This window comes from Panthera onca, chromosome D2, assembly GCF_046562875.1.
Source record: "Panthera onca isolate mPanOnc1 chromosome D2, mPanOnc1 haplotype 2, whole genome shotgun sequence".
NCBI classification, from domain to species: Eukaryota; Metazoa; Chordata; class Mammalia; order Carnivora; family Felidae; genus Panthera; species Panthera onca.
Genome location: NC_138349.1, coordinates 32,573,785 through 32,587,130, shown reverse-complemented (window position 1 = coordinate 32,587,130; position 13,346 = coordinate 32,573,785). Strand labels below are relative to the sequence as shown.

The 13,346-nt window shown below is 37.9% G+C and overlaps 1 protein-coding gene across 14 annotated transcripts in view; it reads left to right on the top strand.

Annotated features, from left to right (window-relative positions):
* CC2D2B (coiled-coil and C2 domain containing 2B) overlaps positions 1–13,346 on the top strand; it is a 93,230-nt gene that overhangs the window by 46,771 nt on the left and 33,113 nt on the right. For all 14 annotated transcript variants that reach the window (XM_078434663.2, XM_078434673.2, XM_078434671.2 and 11 more), the window contains 4 exons: positions 9,675–9,767; positions 9,953–10,044; positions 11,582–11,752; positions 12,985–13,081. In XM_078434663.2, coding sequence (XP_078290789.2) covers positions 9,675–9,767; positions 9,953–10,044; positions 11,582–11,752; positions 12,985–13,081 — 453 coding nt within the window. The remainder of the gene's footprint in view (positions 1–9,674; positions 9,768–9,952; positions 10,045–11,581; positions 11,753–12,984; positions 13,082–13,346) is intronic.

Here is a 13,346-nt window from a genome sequence, read left to right as displayed (position 1 = left end):
CGCGACTGGGTCTGTGCTGACAGCTCAGAGCCTGAAGCCTGCTTCAGATTCTGTGTTACTTGCACTCTGTCTCTCTCTCTCTCTCTCTCTCTCTCTCTCTCAAAAATAATTACACATTAAAAAAAAATAATGTAAAGAATTCTGTATGTTTGTTTTTGTTGCTGCCACTTAGCCATCCTTTAGCTTTTATACCCTAATTTAGAGTATATGCAAACAAACATATACAAGACTCATTACATTTAAAACTCAAGTTATAGGGAGAGGTTGGGAGACGAGAAGGCACCACCTACACACCCACTGGATGATTGGATTGAGTTTCAGATGTAATCAGCCAGGGATGCAGAAACATACAGAAACAGAGCAGAACATAGGACAGGACACCTGCAACAAATTTTGATGCTGGTTTTTCCTGGGCTTTGGAACCCTAATGGGGATTAAGCTTCTTGTGACATGTCCACACAGAGTAAGGTTTTGCCAGAGTTAACAAAACGAAATGAAACAAAAAAATCAATCAAACAAAAATCCCTTGTACACAATAGGCAAAATTTACATAACTACTCCAGGAGAATTAATACTTATATGGTAAGTGCACTTCCATTTAAGGGAATGTTTACAAACTTTGGACTCTTCTGGCTCTTGAACCCAAGTCAAGGCCCTATTATCCTTCAAGAAAAGAAATAGAGCCAGTACCTAAGTGTCCCTGAACAAATTCTCTGTCTCCAGCTTTCTAGCATTCTGGAAAAAACCTGTTCCTTATAATCGGTCCCGTGAGTATGATTCAGTGACCCTACTATCTGTGTGGTTTTGAAACTGAGTTGGTGTAAGGATCATGACCAGAAATCCGTTTCCTCATAGGCTCCTAGACAAATATTATACTCAGTGGATAGACATCAATTTTCCCATTAATCTGAACAACATAAGGATGGCCACTATTATCTCTACCAGTAAGAGCCAACACATTAAGACAAAAAGAAGAAAGGAAAGAAGGAAATTAGAATTAGAAAAGACAAACTGCCTTTGTTTGCAGAAAATACATTTGTCTACATGGAAAACATAAGAGAATCTACAACAAACTATCAAAAATAATAAATTTGTTGAATATAATATCCATATTTTAAAATGAATAGCAATTTTGTTACAGCAAAAAGAACATTGTGCCTCTACAATGAAGAAATCTAGTTGTCACCATCTCGATTCAGTGATCCAACTTAATCTTCTTAATTGTGGTAGACAGGATAATGACTCCCTAAGGATGTCCACTCCCTAATCCCCAGAACCTGTGAATATGTTCTGTTACGTTGTTTAAAACAGGAAGATTATCCTGGATTACCTGGGTGGACCTAATCTAATTATATGAGCCTTTAAAAGCAGAGAAATTTTTCCAGCTGGGAGGAAAAACAGCAGCAAGAGAAATCAGAGATTTGTCAAGAGAAGGATTCAACATGTGGTTGCTGGCTCTGAGATTTAGAGACCCACCTACCTGTAAAGACTGGAGACGGGTCCCTGGAAGCTAAGAGGGGGCCCCAGCTGACAGCAGCAAGGGAATCAGACCTCAGTCCCATAGCTGCAGGGTCCTGGATTCTGCCAACAGTGTCCGTGAGCTCGGAAACAGATCCTTCTGGAGCTTCCCAATAAGAACCTGGCTGGCCTACACCTTGTGAGACCTGGGGCAGAGAACTAGAACCTCGAACCTACAAAACTGTGAGAGGATAAGTTTGTGTTGTTGGAAGCCACTTAATCTGTGATAATTTGTTACAGCAGCAATAGAAAACTGATATAAAGGACAGCCAGATATTACTGGCCCTTACATGATACAGTATAAAATACACAACATTATAATGAAATATCCTTGCCAAATGTGTGTAATCTGATTCCAGTTAGGACTTTAGATGAATTTGTTTACAAGAAATAGGAGGACTAGAGAAACAAGCTAAGTGGCACCACTGAAACAATCAAATTTGCAATGTGGGACAACTGGCTGGCAGGTACAACTGTTTTAACCTCCTTAAAAAGGCAGAGTATTTTAGATTAAAAGAGACTAAAGGGACAACCACAGGCAACATGATCCGTAATTAGATCTAGATTTTGAGGGGGAGAAATGGCAATTGGTGAAATTTGACTATGGGATGAGTATTAAATAATACCGGGAAGTTGTTAATTTTGTTGTCTGAGATTATGGCGTCGTGGTTGTTAGTCCTTAGTTTTTTGAAGATTCATGCTGAAGTATTTATTTAGGAATGAGGTATCATGGTATCTATAATTTACTTTGAGATATTTTAGCCAAAATAATAAAAATAATAAAAGAGATTAAGCAGATGTGGCAAAGTACACAGTTGATCCTGTAACAACTTGGGGGTTAGGAGCGTCGAACCCTGAGCAGTTGAAAGTTTGTGTATAACTGTTGACTCCCCTCAGACTGAACTAATAGCCTGTTGTGGACTAGATGTGTTACCAATAACATAAAGCATTGATTAACACATATTTTGTATGTTACATTATTATATGCTGTATTCTTACCATAAAGTAAGCTAGAGAGAAAAGAAAATGTTATTAAGAAAATCGTAATTAAAAAAATATATATATTTTCAGTACCATACTGCAAAAAAAATCTGTATCTAAGTGTGCCTGCACAGTCCAAACCCATGTTGTTCAAGGATCAACTGTAATTACTTAATCAAGAAAATGGGTATATGGATTTTAACATTCTTGGTAATTTTCTGTAGGTTTGAAAAATCTGAGGAGAAAATAAAGACAAAAATAAATAGCATTCTATACATCAGTAAAAACCTACTAAAAATGGAACTTAATGAAGATACCCCTTCAATGACAATAAAAACTCTAAGATACTCAGGAGTATATTTAACAAAAAAGACGTTCAAAAACTTAATGGAGACAATTATAAAACATTTTGAATGATGTAAAAAAAAATCTGAGTAAGTGTTCACTGATAGGAAGTTGTAAGATGCCCACATTGTAGGATGCTGGTCCTCCCCAAATTAACGTGAAAATGTAGTAATACAATCCCAAACCAGTGAAATAGAGCAGAGGGCCTCCAAACAGACTTATCATGCATGTGTGGAAACTTCTATGTTTGGCAGAGGTATCGTCACAAATCAGTTGGAAAAAAATGGACTATCTGTTAAGTGGTTCTGGTCATCTCTGTAGAAAGAAGTAAAGTCAAATTCAAATCTCACAAAAGGAATACATATTAAGATTAATATACATATAAGATACATATAAGATATTAAGATTAAAACCCTACAGATTAAGAAAATATATAACACATATAACAAAAATTAATATCTAGATATTATAATATTTAAGTAACTCCTATAAGTTAATACTTTAAAGAATGAAGTGATACGAAATATTTATATATTTTTAAGTAAAAGTTACCGACCAACAGAATTAAATTCAAGATTTCTTGCAGAAAATTGGAAGAACAAATAAGTTACTTTCAGATAAAAGAATGTTCATTGTAATATAGCTGAAAGTTATAAAGTATCTACTTCATTATTTTTGGGTAGTGTTTGGTGATATCCATAATGTAAAACAATTTCCATGTGCATTAAGGATGTATCCCACAAATGCAGATATAACAGATGCAGATTTATTCTAAATTATATAGATGACACAGCCTGACAATCTTATACCAACTGTTGGATGTAAAATTAAAGTTACCATTAACTTTTTTTTTCAATATATGAAATTTGTTGTCAAATTGGTTTCCATACAACACCCAGTGCCCATCCCAAAAGGTGCCCTCCTCAATACCTATCACCTACCCTCCCCTCCCTCCCACCCCCCATCAACCCTCAGCTTGTTCTCAGTTTTTAAGAGTCTCTTATGCTTTGGCTCTCTCTCCCACTCTAACCTCTTTTTTTTTTTTTTTCCCTTCCCCTCCCCCATGGGTTTCTGTTAAGTTTCTCAGGATCCACATAAGAGTGAAAACATATGGTATCTGTCTTTCTCTGTATGGCTTATTTCACTTAGCATCACACTGTCCAGTTCTATCCACATTGCTACAAAGGGCCATATTTCATTCTTTCTCATTGCCACGTAGTACTCCATTGTGTATATAAACCACAATTTCTTTATCCATCCATCAGTTGATGGACATTTAGGTTCTTTCCATAATTTGGCTATTGTTGAGAGTGCTGCTATAAACATTGGGGTACAAGTGCCCCTATGCATCAGTACTCCTGTATCCCTTGGGTAAATTCCTAGCAGTGCTATTGCTGGGTCATAGGGTAGGTCTATTTTTAATTTTCTGAGGAACCTCCACACTGTTTTCCAGAGTGGCTGCACCAGTTTGCATTCCCACCAACAGTGCAAGAGGGCTCCCATTTCGCCACATCCTCTCCAGCATCTGTAGTCTCCTGATTTGTTCATTTTGGCCACTCTGACTGGCGTGAGGTGATACATAAGTGTGGTTTTGATTTGTATTTCCCTGATGAGGAGTGATATTGAGCATCTTTTCATGTGCCTGTTGGCCATCTGGATGTCTTCTTTAGGGAAGTGTCTATTCATGTTTTCTACCCATTTCTTCACTGGGTTATTTGTTTTTTGGGAGTGGAGTTTGGTGAGCTCTTTATAGATTTTAGATACTAGCCCTTTGTCCGATACGTCAATGGCAAATATCTTTTCCCATTCCGTTGGTTGCCTTTTAGTTTTGTTGGTTGTTTCCTTTGCTGTGCAGAAGCTTTTTATCTTCATAAGGTCCCAGTAGTTCATTTTTGCTTTTAATTCCCTTGCCTTTGGGGATGTGTCAAGTAAGAAATTGCTACGACTGAGGTCAGAGAGGTCTTTTCCTGCTTTCTCCTCTAGGGTTTTGATGGTTTCCTGTCTCACATTCAGGTCCTTTATCCATTTTGAGTTTATTTTTGTGAATGGTGTGAGAAAGTGGTCTAGTTTCAATCTTCTGCATGTTGCTGTCCAGTTCTCCCAGCACCATTTGTTAAAGAGACTGTCTTTTTTCCATTGGATGTTCTTTCCTGCTTTGTCAAAGATGAGTTGGCCATACGTTTGTGGGTCTAGTTCTGGGGTTTCTATTCTATTCCATTGGTCTATGTGTCTGTTTTTGTGCCAATACCATGCTGTGTTGATGATTACAGCTTTGTAGTAGAGGCTAAAGTCTGGGATTGTGATGCCTCCTGCTTTGGTCTTCTTCTTCAAAATTACTTTGGCTATTCGGGGCCTTTTGTGGTTCCATATGAATTTTAGGATTGCTTGTTCTAGTTTTGAGAAGAATGCTGGTGCAATTTTGATTGGGATTGCATTGAATGTGTAGATAGCTTTGGGTAGTATTGACATTCTGACAATATTTATTCTTCCAATCCATGAGCACGGAATGTTTTTCCTTTTCTTTATATCTTCTTCAATTTCCTTCATAAGCTTTCTATAGTTTTCAGCATACAGATCTTTTACATCTTTGGTTAGATTTATCCCTAGGTATTTTATGCTTCTTGGTGCAATTGTGAATGGGATCAGTTTCTTTATTTGTCTTTCTGTTGCTTCATTATTAGTGTATAAGAATGCAACTGATTTCTGTACATTGATTTTGTATCCTGCAACTTTGCTAAATTCATGTATCAGTTCTAGCAGACTTTTGGTGGAGTCTATCGGATTTTCCATGTATAATATCATGTCATCTGCAAAAAGTGAAAGCTTGACTTCATCTTTGCCAATTTTGATGCCTTTGATTTCCTTTTGTTGTCTGATTGCTGATGCTAGAACTTCCAACACTATGTTAAACAACAGCGGTGAGAGTGGACATCCCTGTTGTGTTCCTGATCTCAGGGGGAAAGCTCTCAGTTTTTCCCCGTTGAGGGTGATGTTAGGTGTGGGCTTTTCATAAATGGCTTTTATGATGTTTAAGTATGTTCCTTCTATCCCGACTTTCTCGAGGGTTTTTATTAAGAAAGGTTGCTGAATTTTGTCAAATGCCTTTTCTGCATCGATTGACAGGATCATATGGTTCTTATCTTTTCTTTTATTAATGTGATGTATCACATTGATTGATTTGTGAATGTTGAACCAGCCCTGCATCCCAGGAATGAATCCCACTTGATCATGGTGAATAATTCTTTTTATATGCTGTATCTATTTATATGCTCTATCGATTTGCTAGTGTCTTATTGAGAATTTTTGCATCCATATTCATCAGGGATATTGGTCTGTAGTTCTCTTTTTTTAATGGGTCTCTGTCTGGTTTAGGAATCAAAGTAATACTGGCTTCATAGAATGAGTCTGGAAGTTTTCCTTCCCTTTCTATTTTTTGGAATAGCTTGAGAAGGATAGGTATTATCTCTGCTTTAAACGTCTGGTAGAACCTGGGAAGCCATCTGGTCCTGGACTCTTACTTGTTGGGAGATTTTTGATGACTGATTCAATTTCTTCGCTGGTTATGGGTCTGTTCAAGCTTTCTATTTCCTCCTGATTGAGTTTTGGAAGCGTGTGGGTGTTTAGGAATTTGTTCATTTCTTCCAGGTTGTCCAGTTTGTTGGCATATAATTTTTCATAGTATTCCCTGATAATTGCTTGTATCTCTGAGGGATTGATTGTAATAATTCCATTTTCATTCATGATTTTATCTATTTGGGTCATCTTCCTTTTCTTTTTGAGAAGCCTGGCTAGAGGTTTATCAATTTTGTTTATTTTTTCAAAAAACCAACTCTTGGTTTCGTTGATCTGCTCTACAGTTTTTTAAGATTCTATATTGTTTATTTCTGCTCTGATCTTTATTATTTCTCTTCTTCTGCTGGGTTTAGGCTGTCTTCGCTGTTCTGCTTCTATTTCCTTTAGGTGTGCTGTTAGATTTTGTATTTAGGATTTTTCTTGTTTCTTGAGATAGGCCTGGATTGCAATGTATTTTCCTCTCAGGACTGCCTTCGCTGCGTCCCAAAGTGTTTGGATTGTTGTATTTTCATTTTCGTTTGTTTCCATATATTTTTTAATTTCTTCTCTAATTGCCTGGTTGACCCACTCATTCTTTAGTAGGGTGTTCTTTAACCTCCATGCTTTTGGAGGTTTTCCAGACTTTTTCCTGTGGTTGATTTCAAGCTTCATAGCATTGTGGTCTGAAAGTATGCATGGTATGATTTCAATTCTTGTATACTTATGAAGGGCTGTTTTGTGACCCAGTATTTGATCTATCTTGGAGAATGTTCCATGTGCACTCGAGAAGAAAGTATATTCTGTTGCTTTGGGATGTAGAGTTCTAAATATATCTGTCAAGTCCATCTGATCCAATGTATCATTCAGGGCCCTTGTTTCTTTATTGACCGTGTGTCTAGATGATCTATCCATTTCTGTAAGTGGAGTGTTAAAGTCACCTGCGATTACCACATTCTTATCAATAAGGTTGCTTATGTTTGTGAGTAATTGTTTTATCTATTTGGGGGCTCCTGTATTCGGCACATAGACATAATTGTTAGCTCTTCCTGATGGATAGACCCTGTGATTATTATATAATGCCCTTCTTCATCTCTTGTTACAGCCTTTAATTTAAAGTCTAGTTTGTCTGATATAAGTATGGCTACTCCAGCTTTCTTTTGACTTCCAGTGGCATGATAAATAGTTCTCCATCCCCTCACTCTCAATCTGAAGGTGTCCTCAGGTCTAAAATGAGTCTCTTGTAGACAGCAAATAGATGGGTCTTGTTTTTTTATCCATTCTGATACCCTATGTCTTTTGGTTGGCACATTTAGTCCATTTACATTCAGTGTTATTATAGAAAGATACGGGTTTAGAGTCATTGTGATGTCCGTAGGTTTCATGCTTGTAGCAATGTCTCTGGTACTTTGTCTCACAGGATCCCCCTTAGGATCTCTTGTAGGGCTGGTTTAGTGGTGATGAATTCCTTCTGTTTTTGTTTGTTTGAGAAGACCTTTATCTGTCCTTCTATTCTAAATGACAGACTTGCTGGATAAAGGATTCTTGGCTGCATATTTTTTTCTGTTCATCACATTGAAGATCTCCTGCCATTCCTTTCTGGCCTGCCAAGTTTCAGTGGAGAAATCGGTCACGAGTCTTATAGGTCTCCCTTTATATGTTAGAGCACGTTTATCCCTAGCTGCTTTCAGAATTTTCTCTTTATCCTTGTATTTTGCCAGTTTCACTGTGATATGTCGTGCAGAAGATCAATTCAAGTTACATCTGAAGGGAGTTCTCTGTGCCTCTTGGATTTCAATGCCTTTTTCCTTCCCCAGATCAGGGAAGTTCTCAGCTATTATTGCTTCAAGTACACCTTCAGCACCTTTCCCTCTCTCTTCCTCCTCTGGAATACCAATTATGCGTAGATTATTTCTCTTTAGTGCATCACTTAGTTCTCTAATTTTCCCCTCATACTCCTGGATTTTTTTATCTCTCTTTTTCTCAGCTTCTTCTTTTTCCATAATTTTATCTTCTAGTTCACCTATTCTCTCCTCTGCCTGTTCAATCCGAGCCATAGTTGTCTCCATTTTATTTTGCAGATCATTAATAGCATTTTTTAGCTCCTCCTGGCTGTTCCTTACTCCCTTGATCTCTGTAGCAATAGATTCTCTTGTCCTTTATACTGTTTTCAAGCCCAGCGATTAATTTTATTACTATTACTCTAAATTCACTTTCTGTTATATTGTTTAAATCGTTTTTGATCAGTTCATTAGCTGTCGTTATTTCCGGGATGTTTTTTTGAGGGGAATTCTTCCGTTTCGTCATTTTGGATAGTCCCTGGAGTGGTGCGGGACTGCGGGGCCACTTCCCCTGTGCTGTCTTGAATAACTTGCGTTGGTGGGCGCAGTCAGACCTGATGTCTGCCCCCAGCCCACCGCTGGGGCCATAGTCAGACTGGTGTGTGCCTTCTCTTCCCCTCTCCTAAGGGTGGGATTCACTGTGGGGTGGCGTGGCCCATCTGGGCTACTTGCACACTGCCAGGTTTGTGGTGCTGGGGATCTGGCGTATTAGCTGGGGTGGATCCACAAGGTGCACGGGGGCAGGAGGGGCAGGCTCAGCTGGCTTTTCCCTCGGAGATCCGCTTCGGGAGGGGCCTCTCTTCTGTGGGCCTCTTGTCTACGCTTGCCTCTGGAGAATCCGTTCTGCTAGTCTTCTGGCGATTTTCTGGGTTATTTAGGCAGGTGTGGGTGGAATCTAAGTGATCCGCAGGACGCATTGACCTCAGCGTCCTCCTACACCGCCATCTTCCTATCATTAACTTTTTAAAGCTAGAAGTTAAGGGGCACCTGGCTGGCTTAGTCAGTGGAACATGCAACTCTTGATCTTGGGGTTGTGAGTTCGAGCCCCACATCGGGTGTAGGGTTTACTTTAAAATTTTTTTTAAAAATAAGGTTATAAATTAAGAATTAAAGTTATTGATACTATACTATTTCCTATATGTTTTATTTTCAGTGATTGCCAGGTAAATATATGCATAAAGAACATTTCTCAATCATCTTCACATTTTTTCATAATTTCTCAATCGTAATTTTTTCCTCAACATTACTCTATTTTAAAAGATGAATGGACTTTATCCTAGAAGCAAACAAAAGAATCAAAAGCTCTTCTTAGCTAATGCTCAGTGATTTCTAGCGTCTCCTATCCATGAACCAAAGTGAACATTTAATATTTTATTGCAGTGTATCATAGCTGAACTCCGTGACATTGAAGAGGTGAAACTAACTTAATTCTCTGTTTAGGAATATGAAACTCAGATAGAGAAGGATATTCCCATTTCAGATGTCAATTCTATTACTGCACAACGGATTAATTCTGCCAATTTTCTGAAAAAGGTAACAATGGCAAAATAGTATCATTAATATGTTTGCATTCACTTTTGTGAAATCCTCCTAATCTCCTTTTCCATTCATTGCTTGCAGAAATTAGGAGTGAAAAATAGTGGCACCATTACCTTTGTAAATACTTAATCTTCAAATAGAAACTGTTATTTCTTTAAATAAAATTTATTTTTTTGTAGATGAAAAAGTTGATAATGAAAAGAATTGTCAAAGTTAGCAAAGTTAACTTATCGGATGTTGTGGCTGATTATGAAGAAATTGTATCTGCAAGGTACATAGTAAAAATTATTATTTAAATATGAAATATAAAGGTGTAAGATAATGCCTTCAAATTTCTCTATGTTCTCTGTTCTAATATTAAGTTACATGCAAAGGATGCATTTACAAAGCTTAAAGTGAAATATAGTGACTTAAAATATATTATTAGTTTTTTTAATGTTTATTTATTTTTGAGAGAGAGAGAGACAGAGTGTGAGCCGGGGGAGGAGCAGAGAGAGAGGGGGACACAGAATCCAAAACAGGCTCCAGGCTCTGAGCTATCAGCACAGAGCCTGATGTGGAGCTCTAACCCACGAATCACGAGATCATGACCTAAGCCAAAGTTGGATGCTTAGCCAGCTGAGCCACCCAGGCGCCCCATTTTGTTATTTTTTTATTAGGTTTTTTTTTTTTTTTTTGGTTATTTAAAATTGCACTTTGGACATATCTATATGATATGTATTTTCAATTGCATAGCATTTTAATTTTTTTAATGTTTATTTTTTGAGAGAAAGCACAAGCCGGGGAGGGGCAGAGAGACACACACACACACACAGAATCTGAAGGGGGCTCTAGGCTCTGAGGTGTCAGCACAGAGCCTGTTGTGGGGCTTGAACCCAACAGCCATGAGACCATGACCTGAGCCGTAATTGGACGCTTTAGCTGACTGAGCCACCCAGGTGCCCCGGTAGTATTTCAGTTTTGAACCCTCTCCTTATTGATCGTTTTTAGGCGAGAAAGAAAAAGAAAAGAAATACCTTTGTCCCAAATTAGTTTTGTCCTAAGATTTTCCTGTCCTGGAACCGCTACTGGAAAAGTCACTGCTGGCAGCACCACACATTAAGCCTACAATCTCCCCCTTTCCAAACTGAATCCTCAACCATACATGGGTGCTGTGATCCACAGACAGCAGTTGGGGGAGCTTTTGGCTGAACTCAATTCTTATATCATTCTGTCTCTGAAACTTAGCGGTGGGACCTGGACTATGCATGCCATGTTTCTGGGAACCCTCCCTGGGGCCACATGCAGATTCCTAATGCTACTAATAAGGTTTTAAATTGGTTTGGATGCAGAAATCTATTGTATTTTATTTTCATTTTTTGGGGGAGGGGGGGAATGCGTGTGGCCATAAAGCTATAATTCCATGGATTTGTGTTGGCAGCCTGTGTAACTAACTCCTGTCTCAAAGCCATGCGGAAAAGTTTAGTGTCTAACCACTTTCAAGAGGGCAATTCCTGAAAAATGAATAATATTCTGAAAGAACATCATGTTTCGTGGAATTACCTCTCCTTGTCTTTTCTTGGACCATGTACCCAAAGGGCATGGAGCAATCACATTTTCTCATAACATGACAGTGAGCATAGCATCTCTTCTATGCTCCAAAAAAGCTTCTTTCCTTCGGTTTAAGACAACTCTGTATCCGCTCCACAATGGAGAACATATAGGTTCAGAATAATGGCCTTATTTACAATAGTTAACTTTAAAAATTGATGTCTTTTAAAACAAAGTAATCTTGTGTATATGCGGATGATCACTTTTTTACTCTTTAGCCAGTTGACATACGCAGTTTGTAAGCTTGTTGAACGACAAAGAAAGTTAAAGCCTCAGAGGAAAGAAAGGAGAAAGGTGGCCGCACAGACTATCTGTGATGGAGATATTAAGATTCTTGTTAGAATACTGCGGGCTTACAATATTCCTACCAGAAACACAACAGTTAATAGGTAAGACAGTGTGCACCAGTTTTTACAGTTGCAAAAGCTCTGTCTTAAATATAATTTCCAAACTGTCCTACGTGTAAAACTCTGCACTTTTTTAATGCTCCATATACAGAAATGGAATGAAAGCTGAAGTCTTCATTTGGATAGTCATACTGTCATTGCCATGTCTTAAGAGTTTTCAGAAGTTTGAGATGCACAAAGTAACTTCAGCATGTGTATTTTGGGGTGACATATCAAATAAATACCTTTGTCCCTATTTCCTGTTGTGGAAACTTGTGATGCTGCTCTTGCCAAGTGCACTGTTCTCTGCCACTGGCCCCTCTTAGTATTGAAAGTGGGCTCTGTCTGGGACTTGTCATTTTGGTTGACCTCTGCAAAAATCAGATCTTACCCAACTCTTCTGCAGGCACTCTCTGTGTTTTATTTATGTTTCTTGAGCCAAGGATATGTGGGGCCAGAATAGACATTGCCATTTAGTGGCCAAATTAAGGCATCATGAATATTAAATGCTCATGTATATTTAGTGTATCCTGAATATTGAGTGTCTTATATATTTAGTCTCATGTACGAATCGTATATTACGGATATTTAGAACCCAGGTATCTCAGGAATATTAAGTATCCCTTCCTATGTTTAACACCTATGTGCTCTTTTTGTCTTATGTTAACCACATCCCATGATTTCTACATGTGAAAAAATGTTTTGCTTACTAGGTACTAATCTATAGATTATCTATAAAACCTAATTTATAAAACCTCTCAAAAGTTTTTCCTATGTTTTATAAACTACATCCTTATTTATCTAATAGAACTGATGTTCTCAAAACAAATGCACATTTCAAAGGCTACCTTTTATGAAATAAGGACATCATAAAATCACCACCATTTTCTGTAATCATCAATTTGTAAAAGACAGAATATTATAATACCTAAAACAGGAAGGATATAATCTCCATGTATTGCTTACCTTATTTTTCTCCTTTGCAAAGTCCAGTGAAAACTTATCACAAACTGGATCCAATACATAGTTCCGCACTTAGGAGCCAGTCTTCCAGAATAGTGATTATCAAATGTTTAGCTCTAACCACCTATGATAAGAAGATACAAAGCAAATTTTCAGATCCAGGGTAACTGAATTCTTTATCTCCATGAACATAGGCAAAACGCTACTGATTCCCACCAACACTAATGTTAAAATTACTTAAAGTGTTTACCTCTAACTCGTTTTTCCTGAAGAGCCTTGGATCTGCCCACTTATTTGATATCATCCGTATCTCACCTCAGACATAAGGAAACAGTCAAATCAGTATCTTCAGATGAGATCTTAAATGAGGTAAGTATTTAATAACGCTTCTATAAAGTCCAATTTTGATTATGTTTGCCCTGAATTGTGACTGGCTGCTATCTGGCCTCTCCATCTCTAGCGTCTTGAGCTTCCAGTTGACTTTCTATAACGCAATGAAGGTGCTCTTTATAAAATGTAATCCTAACCAATTCATTCCATGCTCCCCTGCTCTCAGGGCCTACAGAATAAGGTACAAGCTCCTTTAGAATACCTACAAAAATCTGTGATGATCTGGCCCTTACCTAAAATCAGC